Below are 16,165 nucleotides of genomic sequence, written 5' to 3' on the forward strand. Positions count from 1 at the left end.
AAAAAAAAAGCATAAATTGGAGACTCGAGATTGCACGTAGGTGTGACTGTGAGTGCGAATGGTTGTCTGTTTGTATGTGCCCTGCGATTGGCTGGCAACCAGTTCAGGGTGTACCCTGCCTCCTGCCCGATGACAGCTGGGATAGGCTCCAGCACGCCCGCGACCCTAGTGAGGATAAGCGGCTCAGAAAATGGATGGATGGATGGATTTATAGGCGCAGCCGAGGGGTAAGACGGGTTCCGGTTTGGTGGCCTCAGTATTGCATCTCTGCTTTTTGCAGATGATGTGGTTCTGTTGGCTTCATCAAGCCGTGATCTCCAACTCTCACTGGAGCGGTTCGCAGCCGAGTGTGAAGTGGCTGGGATGAAAATCAGCACCTCCAAATCTGAGACCATGGTCCTCAGTTGGAAAAGGGTTGTGTGCCCTCTCCAGGTCGGGGAATGAGATCCTGCCCCAAGTGGAGGAGTTTAAGTATCTTGGGGAATGGAACGGGAGATCCACAGGCGGATCGGTGCAGTGTCTGCAGTGATGTGAACTTTGTATCGGTACGTTGTGGTGAAGAAGGAGCTAACCTTAACCTCACGTATGGTCAAGAGCTGTGGGTCGTGACCGAAAAAACAAGATCCCCAATACAAGCGGCTGAAATTAGTTTTCTCCGTAGGCTGTCTGGGCTCTCCCTTAGAGATAGGGTGAGAAGCTCGTCATCCGGGAGCATCTCAGAGTAGAGTCGCTGCTCCTCCGCATCGAGAGGAGCCAGATGAGGTGGCTGGGGCATCTGATTCGGATGCCTCCCGGACGCCTCCCTGGTGAGGTGTTCCGGGCACGTCCCACCGAGAGGAGACCCCGGGGACGACCCAGGACACTTTGGAGAGACTATGTCTCCCAGCTGGCCTTGGAACGCCTTGGGATCACCCCGGAAGAGCTGGAGGAAGTGTCTGGGGAGAGGGAAGTCTGCACATCCCTGCTGGAGCTACTGCCCCCGCGACCTGTCCTTGGATGAGCGGAAGAAAATGGATGGACAATACTGTGCTCTTTTACTTCATTAAAAACACATAAAAATGTGTTAGGCTGGGGTTGTTTTTTAGGCCGTACTTTTTTTTGTTTGTTTGTTTTATTTTTAAATGCTTTTAATCATGTAAAGCACATTGAGTTACCTTCTTTATGAAATGCTCGATATAAATAAATTTGCTTTGCTTTGCTTAATTTCAGTTAATTTTATTGGGGAACATTGATTTGATTTGCATGTAAATTGAGTTACGATCGAAACTCGTAAATTAAGGCAGCACACCACTGTATAGTGAACCCCCGCTATTCGCAGGGTATAGGGACTGGACTGCAAACAGTGAAAATCTGCAGATAATTGACGGCCATTATAAACCAACCCAATATTCTTCAATAGGCGGAGAAAAAAAAAACGAAGAAAAAAAGTGTTTTTTTTTGTTTGTTTTCAAATCAACGGATAGGTGAATCCGCGGGTGTCGAACCGCGAGTATGCGGGGCTACACTGTTTTCCAGAACTCATTCTGGGAGATTTACGCTCCTCGTCACAAGGGGTCGCTGTGTCACAGCAGCAGAGCCGGTCAGTGCGGTCCTCGTCTTCACCCCGGCAGCCAGCGGCTTTCACTTCCGGGTGGCTCTCACGTCTCTTTACTCTCAATCCGCTCCCCTTTCCTGTGTGCTCTCGACCGGGGAGGACTGTGGCCGCAGAAGACCCACACGGTTCCTCGGTCGCCGTCTCGTCCCGGGGGGACTCTCGAGGCGCCATTTCCCCGCGCAGCTGGCCGCCCATGACGCGAGATCCGCTGCGGGTGGTGCACGGCGGCGAGCGCTCCTCGTCTGGGCGACATCTCCGCGCTCAAGTAGCATCGCTTGCTAACGTTAGCTAACAACATCGGTAACGACACTTGGTTGACAGCGAACACCGGACGACAGAGGGCTTACTGCCCTCCATTTAGCACAGGAAACGGATCGCTTTACTCCACTAACGTTTTATATTCAGGGCCCGCAGTTCGAGAGTAGCCCGTCACTTTTAACGAAGCTGTGTTGAAATTTCCAACAGCACTTTCGAAGCCGCTTCCTTTTCTACCTCATCACCCCGATGCCTCGTCGCTCCTCTCCGGAACCTCGACTTTCATTCTCAGCCCCATCGGGGCCGTTGCTTGATACAATCCGATGAAGGAGAGTGGCACGGCCGGCATTTGAAGTCCTCTCCAGCCGTTCCCCTTTTTCCCTTCTCTTGGTGCAGACGGAAGCTAGCGGGCCTATTTATCCAGCGCGCACCCACCCAGGAGTGAAAATCCCATACTTCCAATTTGGTCTGAAACCGGAACCCACTCCAGATTCTGCGTGACCGCGAGCCACGGGTCTCGCCATGCCGGGTCCGGTGGCCGGTAGCAAGTCCCGCGTGTACGATGATGTCAACACACTGAAGAGCCGGGATTACTGGGACTACGAGGCCCACGTGCCCAACTGGAAGTGAGGACATTTCTTCTTAACTGCGGTTTGCTTTAATAGCTTGCATGTGATGCCTGAACACTGCACATAATGGCTGCCTTTTTTTTTTGGGCAAAGTGTGGATGAGTGTCTATTATTACACTCGTAGCTGCGAGGGTGTGATGACAACGAGATAGTAAGTACAGTATCTCACCGTCCTTGCCAGATATATCCTTTGAAGTACTTTTTTTTTTTTTTGCAAATATAGTCACAGTTTCGAGTCTCGCTGTGGACAATGTAGAAATGGCAACTAGTTGTTGGAGAGATGCCAGTCTGCTCTCTGGCTACTGTCAAGGCGCTCTTAGGGAAGGCATTGTCCCCTGCACCCTCACTTCAAGTAAAGCGGTAACTGCTTGTGAGATTATATTGAGTAAAAAAAAAAAAAAAACTTTAATAACATTTAACAAGTCAGTTGAGATAGGCTTTAGCTGGCCCGTGACCCAAATGAGGACAAGCAGTACAGAAACATAATGGACAGACTTATCAACAGAGCTGAAGATATGTTTTTCACTCTTCTTTTTCATACACACACTTGCACAGATTCTCTGTCTGTCCCCATAGCAACCAGGAGGACTACCAGCTGGTGCGTAAACTGGGCAGAGGGAAGTATAGTGAAGTCTTCGAGGCCATAAACATCACCAACAATGAGAAGGTGGTGGTCAAGATTCTGAAGGTGAGCAGGTCTCAACCTAATGAGCAAAGCACAACCCCCTCTCTTTGACTTTGATAATGACGTACGTGATGAAGCTGCGCTCAAGTATTGGGGCAATGTGTGAATCTGTCAGTCTGCTTCCTGAATGCAGCATCTGTATATTATTCTCTTCTTACGTTCAACTGCTTTCTTAGTCAGGGGTCACCAACGTTAGGCACAACGTAGGCCCCAGTGACACTGGCAGAGATATATCGAAATACAGTGTTTCATATTGATATTTATCACTTTCCAAATTTTTTGCGAGAGATCATTAACATGATCAGTGTCTTCACATAATTGATTAGAATTAATTAATAAAAACAGAGTGATAAAATATTAAAGGTAATTTGAGCAAATTTATTATTTCAGAAGTGTGTATCAAACTGGTCTGAATTAATCCAGACCCAGAGAAGTAGCTCTCAGTTACAAAAAGTTGGTGGCCCCGTTTCTAACGTGTGTCCTTTCGGAACACTTGTCACAAAAAGACAAAGCAAAACGTGTGCAAAATTAATCCTGGGGAGACTGAATGACATGCAGTATAAACTCTGAAGGTTTGTGCGATGCCCGAATTTTATAAATTATTACTCCCGCAATGTATAAATGGGCACCGCGTCTTTCGTCATATTCAATATTATTGACTCTGCGATTGCCTTCGACCTTTCTTGTCATACAAAACGCAATGTGAAAATGGTTCCGGTCATGCTGTCATTTTTCTTTAAAAAATATTTGCTAGAGGGGTTGGAAGGGTGATAAAAATTATGACAAAGTGGCTAAATTGGCCACGTTGACCATGCTTTTGCAAAGTAGCTCCACTCTGTTCCCATCCATGTTTAGGGCAAGCAGTGGAGGCACTTTGAAGTACCGATGCCAGCAATTAAAAAAATAAGATTTATTGCCCAGTCTTACTATGAAGTGTGATTGTTGAGATATAGCAGGATAAATCTGAAATTTTCAGTGTTTAAATGGTTGTAAAAGAAGCAGCATGCTTGTTTACAGCATTAAATTTATACTTCCTAGATGTAAACTGCATTGTTGCTGCAATAGTTGTCTCTGTGCTAAGACTGACAGAATAATGCTGAAGCATGCAGACCAGAGGCAGGCGAGCTGAATCAGCAGATTCAGCATCAGGAGTCAAAAGTGACATGTGGGAGAACTTTGTGATGTCATTGGTTTTTTTTCTCCCCATCTCACATCACATCGCAGCCTGTTAAGAAAAAGAAGATCAAGCGTGAGATCAAGATCCTGGAGAACCTGCGAGGTGGGACCAACATCATCCGTCTGGTGGATACAGTTAAAGATCCTGTGGTACGTTAACTGATGAAAGTGTATCAAATGTCATCATATCCATTGAGTGTAAACATTGAGCGCAATCGTGTGGATTAATTGGGGATTTTAAACCATGTTATCTTGGTGATTGGACAAATCATGTCTGCCTTTTCCCTCCCATCCAGTAAAAGCTTCTTTTAATGACAAAATGTAGACTCGTTTTAATACAACTGCTGCTATGGCTTGCGAGTTTGCTGTATTAATCTTTTCGATAGCTGCTGGCTCTGGTAGCTCATTGGTCTGTTTTGGCATTTGAGATTATAGTATTTATAAGACTGAAACCTCTTATCATTTCTCATACTGTATATGAGACTAGTCTACCCTGGCTGCAAGGTTAGCATATGTTTGCCAGATTTTAATGCCCTGATTACCTTAAAGGTCACATATTTTGGCTATTTCAGAATCAGAATCATCTTTATTTGCCAAGTATGTCCAAAACACACAAGGAATTTGTCTCCGGTAGTTGGAGCCGCTCTAGTACAACAGACAGTCAATTTACAGAACACTTTGGAGACATAAAGATATTGACAAAAAACAATTGTGCAAAAAGATGCAGAGTCCTCTAGCACTTAGAGCAGTTCGAATGACTAATATTGCAATAGTCCGGTGCAATGACCATTGTGCAAAGGGCGCTGAGACTTCAAGGAGTGTATGCGGTTTAAAGTGACGAGTAGTGCGATCATCTGGGACAGTGTTGGTGGTGCAAATGTTACAGATACTCCTCAATCAGTGTGCAAATGGAGCAGATGCTACTCTGGCATGAGTGGCCAGTATATGCAAATAGTGCAGCATGGCGAGACAACTACAGTGAGTGCACGAGTAATACATATTTGGCCCCACAGAAATGTGACAACGAACTCAAGTAAAAAAAATTCCAGCTTGTTGTAATGGAATTATAGGTTAGGTGTTTAAGAAGTTGATCGCAAGAGGGAAGAAGCTGTTGGAATGTCTACTAGTTCTAGTTTGCGTTGATCGGTAGCGCCTACCTGAGGGAAGGAGCTGGAAGAGCTGGTGACCGGGGTGCAGACGGTCCGAGAGGATTTTGCACGCCCTTGTCTTAGTTCTGGCAGCGTGCAAGTCCTCAATGGTGGGTAGGGGGGTACCGACAATCCTTTCAGCAGTTTTGATTGTCCGTTGCAGTCGGACTTTGTCCTTTTTTGTAGCAGCACCAAACCAGACTATGATGGAAGAACACAGGACTGATTCGATGACCGCTGTGTAGAACTGTCTCAACTGTCTTAGACCTCCATTGAGTGACTCTCTAACATGGATTCAATATAAAAGTGTCAATTTCATTTAAAAAAACAAAAAACAAAAAAAACCCACCTTGGTTTTGTCATACGAGTGTCCAGAAAAGGCCCCTCTAACAGCTAGTTCTGTTTGACAAGTTGTGTATCCACTTTGTCCATATTTGGCTGAGACCACCCTCTTTCCTCTGATTGGCTGCCTCTGTGTAGAAGACCCACTTGTGAAAGCATACGTGTTTGTTATGTTGACAGCGCTGGCTCGGGAGTGGAGAGGTAGGCGGAGATCTTCGCTAGTGACGTAGATAAGCCTGACAAATTCGAATGGCCAGATTTCAGGCCTCTCGGCAAAAAAAAAAAAAAAAAAAACATCTGGAACTCGGGAATGCGTGGACAATTTTAATTCATATTTCACGTGTTTACTGAGGCACCATAGAGACTATATTAGATCCCAAATACTAGAAACTATTGGTTTGGCAACATACGGGACCTTTAAATTTGGTCAACTCATTGAGTTGGATGAGTCAAAATATGAGAAACAGCTATAAGTATCCTACTGTAAGCATTACATTACACTACACACCCCTGCAAACTGCAACCACAGTCATAAAGATATTGTTTATACCCCTTTGACAGTGTCGATCAAAATGGAGCATTATCATCTTTGTTCGGGCAAAATTGTTAAATCCCGGAATGCCTTTGCCAAAGAGATAATATTTATTTGCAGTCCTAATACGAGACACAAGGTTCCACTGTGGTGCTTAAATTGTCAGTTAGTGGTTTGGCACTTGTTGTGTATCTGTTCTGTAACGTCGCACTCAATGCCACTATTGGTGCAATGTTCCCATCACTGCAAAGCTACTTGAGGTAATCAGTCTACAATACAAATTTGCTTAGTGTTTTACAAAAATGTGGCGGAATTTATTACAGCAATGCCTTCAACTTCAAACTGAAACAAATTCAGATCAGATTTCTTCATTTGACCTTAAAAATATGTGATATCTGGACGTTCCGGAGAAGAAATTCCTAGTTCATGAAGGGCAAGATCTATTGGTTTCTTTCATACGCCGTTTTTCCTGTTAATCTCTGTAGGGTTGAACCACCAAGTTCTGTTCTCTTTAATACTATGTATGATATTTCTGCACTAAATACTTTCTTTGTCCATCTGTGCTTCTCGTGTCGTCACAGTCCAGAACTCCAGCACTCGTCTTTGAATGCATCAATAACACAGACTTCAAGGTAAAAATGGTTGTCTATTGTACTGTTGGCCAATGTTGAAATATTTTCAAAGTACGGATTTGTTCCCCCTCCGCAGGAGTTGTACCAGAAGTTGACTGACTATGATATCCGTTTTTATATGTATGAACTACTGAAGGTAAGATTTTGATTTGATTTGATTTATTTATTTTTAATAATATTTACATTAATTCATTCATGTTCATTAATGTTCCATGTGTCAGGCCCTGGACTACTGTCACAGCATGGGAATCATGCATCGTGACGTCAAGCCCCACAATGTGATGATCGACCACCAGTTGAGAAAGGTAGGCAGTGTCTTGTCCTATTAATTACACGCACGTGCGCACGCACACACACATTCACTCCATGCCAGGGGGACCACATTTTAATGCTGCTTTGTCGCGGTGTATCATTGTTGGCCGTGGTCATCACAAAGCTCTGGTCTCTTTTCCTGGGATACTTTACCAGACTTCTCTTCCCAGAGACTATGAAGGGCACACACTGGTACTAAAATAGGAGTAGTACTCACTGAACCTGCAGAGAATAAAGCTTTCATTGATGTTGTTTCACAGTAGATTTTACATTAGATCGCATTTTCCTTTTCCTGACCGTAATGCGGTTGAAAACAGAATTTTAACACTTTTCCAATTCCGGGCCTTAAGGAACCTTAAGTATGGCCTGTAAACGCTTCTCACAGTCGCGCTTCACCGGCACAATGCAAGAGCTGATGATGGACTGGCTATTTTCTCTGCCTGCAATTTTCTGTGGCTCCACAATATTTTCCTTTTTGTGTGGTGTTGCTGATGGGAGCGGCTTGCCTCTGCTGTCCCAGCTCCATCGATTCCATCAAACAAAGTCACCCCAACAATGATGGCTACAACCTCAACTTAACCACTTCATTGTCTGCGATTAAATCCTGAGCTTTTAATAGTTTGCTTGGTTTAACCAGGGTGTGCCCAGTTTTATTGGCTAGTATTGGAATAATGAAGCAGCCTGGCTCACTGTCTTATCCCCCGCATGTTGCCTTCACAGTTTTGGCCATCTCCATATTCTTCTGTGGATCTAGGATGTCTTTAGACACTTTTTTAAGGACGTCACCTTTGAAATTAGCCTACCCATCTCGCACAGCTTTCCTCACACGTAGTGCTGTTTTTTTGCTGATCCACCTTTGTTAACATACAGTACGTTTCCCAGTACCAATACTGATTTATTACGGTAGCCATGATTGGGTCAGAATTCATGGCACTTATTACGCCCCAAACTTAGTTGCCTACTCATGTGGAGAGGCAACAGGCCTATGTCTGTAACACTGACTCCGTACAGTTCTTCCCTGGCTTTGGGGCTACTGAGCCCGTTTTAAGCCCACAACCGTGAACGTGTCGCCAAAAGGCCTTCCTTCTAAAAAAGCCTACACCGTAGGCACAGTGCATTGAGTCAATTCCCTGGGTGTCTTTGGGTGGTGATTCCAACGGTGTCCTGACTCCACAACCCTGGAATTACGTGCCAGATTTCCCCTGTGGTGAATGTGATTGAGCTGCTTTTTATGCTCTGGTCACCCCCTTCGTAAAGCTGAAAGGCTTTGGTAACATCACATTGATCCATGTGTCGTATGTATGTATGTATGTATTTATTTTTTATTGATGATACGACTGCTGACAAAAGCATCAGGAGGAATCCTCAAGTGTGTTGTGCAATAATATCTGCTTATATTCAGCCAAATGCACCAGATCTCATAGGGTGGCGCTTCATAGTGCAGATGGACAATGACCCAAAGCACACTGCGAAAGCAACTAAATATTTTTTTACGGCAAAGAAGTGGAATATTATGTAATGACTAAGTCGGTCACCTGACTTGAATTGGATTGAGCATGCATTTCACTTGCTGAAGACAAAACTGAAGGGAAAATTCCCCAAGCAACAACAAGGTGGACCTTAAGACAGTTGCAGTAGAGGCCCGGCAGAGCATAACCAGGGATGAAATCCAGTGTCTGGTGACATCTATGCATTCCAGACTTCAGCCTGGAATTGACTGCAAAGGATTTGCAATCCAGTATTAAAAAGTGAAAGTTTGATTTATGATTGTTCATATTTCCCATTACTTTTGGTCCCTTAAAAAGTGGGAGGCACATATATTTGTACAAACTGTTGTAATTTCTACTCCTTTCACTGATTTGAATGTAAATACCCTCAAATTAAAGTTAAGTCTGCAGTTAAAGCACATCTTGTTTGTTTCATTTCCACGCCGCTGTGGTTTTGTTTAGCAGCAAAAAGATAAAAGTTGTCAATGTCCCAATTTTTGTGGACCTGCAGTGATGAATACACACGCACACAGGATTATATAAAGTGTAATTAATCATTGCTTAGTAATAGGGTTGGGTATCGAGAGTCGAGAACCGATTGGAACAGGGATTAACATTCCGGTTCTCTCAGAATTGTTCAAATTTAAACATTTCGGTTCCCAGTTTTGACGTCTACAGTCCGCCGACACCGAAGAAAAAAGTTTCGAAAACCAACGAAGATCGCGCGCAAGGATGTGCTTGTGCCCAACGGCGGCGGCAAACAAAAGTGTCTTAACTTTGTTAAAATAAATGACCAGTCGCCTCAGTGCAACACTTGGAATAAAATTATATCCTGCAAAGGATGCTTTCACGATGTGTAGAAATCTGACGGGTTGCCTCCTGTTCCAAGCCTCAGCCTACACTGCGCGGACCTTCAGTGAAATAATTCGGGTGAGTGTGAGTGTGAAACCATAAAATACGTCTATGCCAACATTGAGGTAGCTAACAAGTTAAAAGGAGGAGTGGACTCTTGGCTTTTGGTGGCTTTTCGCGTTTATTTTAGCCCTCAAACCAACGTAAGAGCTGATGACAGACAAAAAAATAAAATATACATTATTTCACCATACTGGAAAGAAATGAGTCGTATTACAAGCTTAACGTTGAGATAAAACTTCACCAAGGTCAAACTAGCAACTTTACATCACAATGAATTGGACAAAATTCACATAAACGTAGTCTCACAGTATCACAAACACTAACCTTGTGCCTGATCTGTGGGTAGGTAAAGGAATCAACGTTTTATAGCACTTGGTTCCATTCATTACTGTTTTTCTTGCCGTATAGTTTTACTTACGTTTTCAAAATTTACCAGTGTCGTGTGAAGCTACCTTTTGTGCCAAAATACTGAGTTCCAGTGCATACCCTTCAAAATAAAAGCCTCGAACTTAAAACAGGAAGAAGAAGTTAAAATGTTCACATATAAACCATTTGACGTGATAAAACAGTTGCAAATAACTATTCTAACAATGCTGTATTTAACTTTTAGCTGAAACATTAATTAATGAATATTAAGTCCATTGGGTAAGTTCCACACACATTGCCTTTTCGTTCATATGTTTGATATTGATACTGGTTCTAAAGAACGCCGAGTCAAATGTTCATTTTAGTCTATACTGCGGACTGCTAAGAAAATGTATGTTTATAATTTGGACACCCTTCATTTAAACCATGCAAACCTTTTTGACCCAGCCCCCTAAAAGAATCGGAATTGAAGATCGTTTGGAACCGGAATCGAAATGAGGACCCGGAATCGGGAATGGGATCGCTCAAATTCAAATGATGCCCAACCCCACTGAGTAATGGTAAAGACAGACATACTTTATTAGTACTGTACTGAATAAATCCTGCAAGGGAAATTAGGACCGTATTCTGGAAAAGAACATGGTTGGAATAAAAATCTTGAATGATTGTTATTAAGGGAATAAATGCTTAAATGATCCACATTACTACTCACTGCTTTATATCATTTCACACAATGCGAAACAACTCTAGATTAGGCAGTTGTTGCCTTAAGGAAATCCCTCAGTGAAGCATTGATGGGCAATGGTCTGATGAGTCCAATCGACCATAATTCAGGCTGATCGTCATATCAGCACAAGACGAGAGCTGGATAAAGTTATGTGCCTGTCATGCATTATGCTTGCCATACATAGGCCTGTGTGTGGTCTAGGTTCAACAATATCGAGTGCCCAAAAATGAGGTTGGCTGACTGACTGGATATACTGAAGGGGCAGGTTTTTCCCCCAGTGGATTCTTTAATGATTCTGATGGTGCAAGCATGACTTTATTTTCATTTCCTTTACTGCTTATCCTTATTTGGGTTGCGCATGATCTGGAGACCTTCCCAGCTGACTTTGGGTGAGATGTAGAGTACACGCTAAGCTGGTCGCCAGTCAAGCAATGAGCAAATTATGAAACTTTATTTTCGTATATCAAGTGCATGCCATAGTAAAAGCCAAAAGCAATGTAAAAAATGCTACACCAACATGACTAAAACCCTTTTTTTGTTTCACCCCCTCGTTCTATTGCAGTTTTTGTCAGTCTTCATCCGTTTTGACTCACTGTGGAGAATATTCTCTCTGCTGTTGGTGATGTTGTGAATAGTGTAGGAGGGCGAGCCTTAAAATAACAGCAGATGTAATTTCGGTTCCACCACTCTCTATTGGTGACCACGACTACACTTTTTACCCAGCATTAAAGTGCGTGGTGCAGGTCATCACAATAAAAGATCTGACAAAGCTGACGAAATCTGGCAAATCAAGTCAAGTGATTTACGGGAAGAAGAGGGCAAAGAAACACTGGCTATATGCGTGGTTATTCCTAAAGGCTTTATCCAAACACCCCTCATTGTGTTATATGAGGTATTTAAAGATTGTTTTAATATTGTTTTAACTGATTCCCTTCATCAAATTCCCACTGCCAATACAATGACTCAAGGCTATCAGCCATTATCATTATGTGGAGTGGTGTTGTGTCATCAAGACAGCCAGCATGTTTATCAAGTGTTTATAAAAAAAAAAAAAAATTATATTCTCATTGTTTAGTCAAAATGCTCCTCGTGAGATGAATAACCATTTTGGGCTCCCAAATGTACACTTTGCAACTTTTCCAGCAGGGGGCAACAAACAGACATGAATGCATCCCCGAAGTGACATAGTTAATAAATCCCATGAAGTAAAGTAAGGACTTGCATCTCATGGGGCTTGGTTACATTCCTAATATGAAAGCTAACTGACCACAGTAGAATACTTTCCGTATTTTTCAGTTTTGTGTGAATGTAGGCTTTTAACGAATGGTTTGTTTCCATAGCTACGCCTTATAGACTGGGGTTTAGCAGAGTTCTACCACCCTTCCCAGGAGTACAATGTCAGAGTGGCGTCCCGATACTTCAAAGGCCCCGAGCTCCTGGTGGATTACCAGGTAACGCACGCATCACACATCCACGTCCCAGCAGTGGCGTCCTTAGAGATGCTTTCAGACAGAGATACAGTGGGGGGAATAATTATTTGAGCCCCTGCTGAATTTGTGACTGCGCTCACTTAAAAAGAAATGAATGATCTATTTTTTATATTTCTTATTACATAAAGTTGCAAAATGACGTAGTGACTTTTTTTTTGAGTGAATGTACTTGATAAAGTGCTAAACTTTAGTACTTGGCAACTTTGCAAGCACAGTGGTGAGATGTTTCTCGTAGTTGGGCAGCAGGTTATGACACAGGTCAGGATACTATTTTGTGACCTTAACATGCTTCTTCTTTGTGAGCCACTCCTTTGATGCCTTGGCAGTATGTTTTCGGTCATTGTACTGCTGGAACAACATTTTTAACGGGGGGTGTTTTAAATAATGTTTAAACGTTCCTACCTGCCATACAAGTATAAAGGGGTGTTAAAATAAATGACATCACACAAAGACAAAGAGGTGTATAGATATTGCGGGAATTGTAAATGTTGTCTAGTAAGTTTATTTACATTAGCACTAGCTTTGAAAAATTAATTTGTGTGAATAATTGATATATAATTTATTATGTTGCTCATTTTGCACTCTGCAGCAAGATTCTTAACAATTTTGACGTTCCATCTGTGGTTTGTGGTTATCATTGCACTTTTCGTCTTTGCCATCAATTGTATGTTCTATAGTGGCATCACATAAAGCATAACAGACCTGGAAGAGTTAATCCTTTGTGTTCACATAGCTGAAATCTGATATGATTTGCTCACATCTCGCGTGACATCTGGCAAGGTTGGACTCCTTTTATTTATATATATATATATATATATATATATATATATATATATATATATATATATATATATATATATATATATACACTGTATATATATTTTTAACGTTTGAGTTGGTAAAAAAAATATATATACAGTGGAACCTCGATAAAACAGACCCCTATATATCGCGTAATATATTTAGGATAAAACGGACTGTCGAGATCAAATTATGTGCCCAAAAATATCTTCCATTTGTCACTTCAACTGCCATTGACAAAAGTCTGTTAGTTCCAGAATAGGCGGCTGTTGTTTACTCGCGCTATCATTCAATATGGGCAGAGACTGAGAGACACGTTTCCGGGTCATAGATAGCCAATATGACTACATACAACTAACTGCCATGCCTATGTGGTGGCCTTGTTGAATGTGGCAACATTTTCACATGGCTTGCATGATGGCGGGAGTTCATATTATAGTAGCATATCTAGCATAGGGCTCTGCGCCACAGAGAGATCTCACATGGCTGCCTGCAATGTTAGCTCAAAGAGGAATACGATACTCAAGTGTCTGGAGTCTGGAACATGCTATTTTTGCTATCCAGTCACAGTTTGAATCATAAACTTTTTAAAATTTTATTTATTTTGCTAAGCCATTCATCTATGGCAACCGAGTTGGAAATAGGAAGCACTTATTCTTCACAGCTCGTGAAAGCGACTCGCCTATGACGAGTATGTCAACAATGTCTACGTAAAGCACACGAGCGGTAAGTTTGGATACATTTTGAAACTATTCAAACATTTTCTATATTTATTCACAATAATTTTGTACTGTACTGGGCGTTTTCGGCCACAAAAAAAGTACAAACCCTTAATTTTGGACTGTACAGTAATATGGGTTCATATGGCCACACAAAAAAAAATCCTACAATGTACCGGACAATCGGCTATAACGGACGACCCCCCGCCCCTATTAGTCCGTTTGATTGAGTTTCCACTGTATTCCCAAATTGTATGATTTTCAGGGTTTTTGACTATGGAGGTTGCGCTTCAGGAATCTAAATTTGTTAAATGAGGCCACGATGGGGATAATTTCCCTGTCTGTCCTCATCATTGACAGTGTTGTTTGGTGATTTTTGTCTTTCAGATGTATGATTATAGTCTAGATATGTGGAGCTTGGGCTGTATGCTTGCCAGTATGATCTTCCAGAAAGAGCCCTTCTTCCACGGGCAGGACAACTACGACCAGGTAACATTGTCACCGTGGGGTTTCAGTGATTGTATCAGTTGTTTGCTTAATTTTGAACACTGATGCGTTTTGCAGCTGGTGCGAATTGCCAAGGTTCTGGGGACAGATGAGCTATTCGGCTATCTGCGTAAATACCACATCGAACTTGATCCACGCTTTAAAGATCTGCTTGGACAGTAAGTACTAGTGATGTTACGAGATGTGCAGAGTCTTCGAAGCGTGTGTTGGGTAATGGATTTGTATAATCCTGCTCTTTAATGAATCACTTAAAACAACAAAACTGGTGAGAAACAGTTATTTCTGAATAAAAAAATAACACATTCACCCGTTGTATACACACCATTGCCCAAGTTACACAAGCAAATGCAGTGGCTTCTTCCTGGTTCCACAAGCACTTTCACAGTCCTCTGTCTGCTTAAAGTGAAAAAAAAAACTATATATATACACAACCGGACATATCATATGATACTCCATACTTGAAACATTTTATGCACACGAAATACATTCAAAAATAATTTATTATACACTGTATGTAAATTTTTTTGGGTCAAAGATTTTGTAATACATTGTCATTGACGAGAGCCAAAACAGATGCCAAAATGGAATGCATCACACATTCCAGTATGTGGTTAAGATACAGCGGCCTGTGATTACACATATGACCAGCAGGTGGTTTCGTGTGCACATGAAGCATCAAGAAATTAACCATTACTCGAACCAATTGACTCAAATGTTACGATGCCTCATAGAGCTTTATCTCGCCATCACTATTCAGTACAGTCCAAGTTCTCACTCAGCATGTGGGTAGCACAAATGCCTCACCTTCACAGGTACTGTGTTTGAATCTGCGTGCGAACTTTCTGTTTAGATTTTGCATGTTCTCCCCATGCATGCGTGTCTTTTCTCCAGGTTCTCAGGTTTTCCTCCTACATTCCAGAAACATGCATGTTAGGTTAAGTCAGTGCCTCTCAATTGTTTTCTGTTAGGACCCCCCCAGTAAGAAGAAAACAATTTGCCTCATGTCTTCTTTAACAATGTCTTTTCTCATCCTTGAGGTCTCCTGTGTATGAAATTGTTTCTTAGGTAAAATTATTTCTCCGCAAAAGTTGGTGACTTGATACATATAGTTAAACATATACAACCCAAACATAAAAAATAAACACAAAAATGAAGCTTGGCCGTATGGGAGTTAAGACATCCAAACACAACCCAACACAAGCTCTCACAGCTTTGAAATGTGACATAATTGTGGTCATAAAGTTAGTTGCCTTACCTATTAGGAAAACCCTGAATGTGCTTGTGTTTAAAATATATAGCGTAGCCCGATTAAAACAAGCGGACATACAAAAAAAATACATTGAAAAAAATAGCAATGCAGAATGTTCTCTTTTACTTTGTAGTTGCTCGTCCAAGGATTGTCATAGAAACACATATGATGGCTTTTTGGAAACATGGGGTTGTTTTGCATGTATAGTCAGTGTGTTCCGTCGCTGTTTGCGGTGTCCCAAATGAAATAAGGTGAAACATTGACATAATCAAGTCTCCACAGCCCCATTTTAATGGGGCAGTTTAACGATGACCATCTTTTATCCTAACTTGACAAGATTACCATAATCTTCAAATATGGAGTTACCAGTATGTTTTAAGAGACTAACGTAAATAAATTACTTCTTATTATTCATTTTTGTTGATTCTCATGCAGCTCTGGAGGCCCCTTACATAAGCAAAACGTGTGTTACTTACTAATTGTTATACTACTGTGGGATTACATGAGTATAGAGTGTATAATAAAGTTGGCATTAAATTACACATGTACCAAGTAGTTTCATCAATGTTGTGGTACTACTACAAAAACTGCAATGCGCT

General features: G+C 41.9%; 1 protein-coding gene across 1 annotated transcript in view; it reads left to right on the forward strand.

The window, feature by feature from the left end:
- Positions 1–1,621: 1,621 nt before the first annotated feature.
- The window catches only part of csnk2a2b (casein kinase 2, alpha prime polypeptide b), a 19,768-nt gene continuing 5,224 nt past the window's right edge, over positions 1,622–16,165 (forward strand). Inside the window, exons 1-9 of the mRNA XM_061677336.1 lie at positions 1,622–2,475; positions 3,055–3,166; positions 4,388–4,489; positions 6,943–6,993; positions 7,070–7,129; positions 7,215–7,298; positions 12,141–12,251; positions 14,198–14,299; positions 14,375–14,475. Of these exons, the coding sequence (XP_061533320.1) occupies positions 2,372–2,475; positions 3,055–3,166; positions 4,388–4,489; positions 6,943–6,993; positions 7,070–7,129; positions 7,215–7,298; positions 12,141–12,251; positions 14,198–14,299; positions 14,375–14,475 (827 nt within the window). The 5' untranslated portion in view covers positions 1,622–2,371. The remainder of the gene's footprint in view (positions 2,476–3,054; positions 3,167–4,387; positions 4,490–6,942; positions 6,994–7,069; positions 7,130–7,214; positions 7,299–12,140; positions 12,252–14,197; positions 14,300–14,374; positions 14,476–16,165) is intronic.

This window comes from Phycodurus eques, chromosome 5, assembly GCF_024500275.1.
Source record: "Phycodurus eques isolate BA_2022a chromosome 5, UOR_Pequ_1.1, whole genome shotgun sequence".
Lineage (NCBI taxonomy): Eukaryota > Metazoa > Chordata > Actinopteri > Syngnathiformes > Syngnathidae > Phycodurus > Phycodurus eques.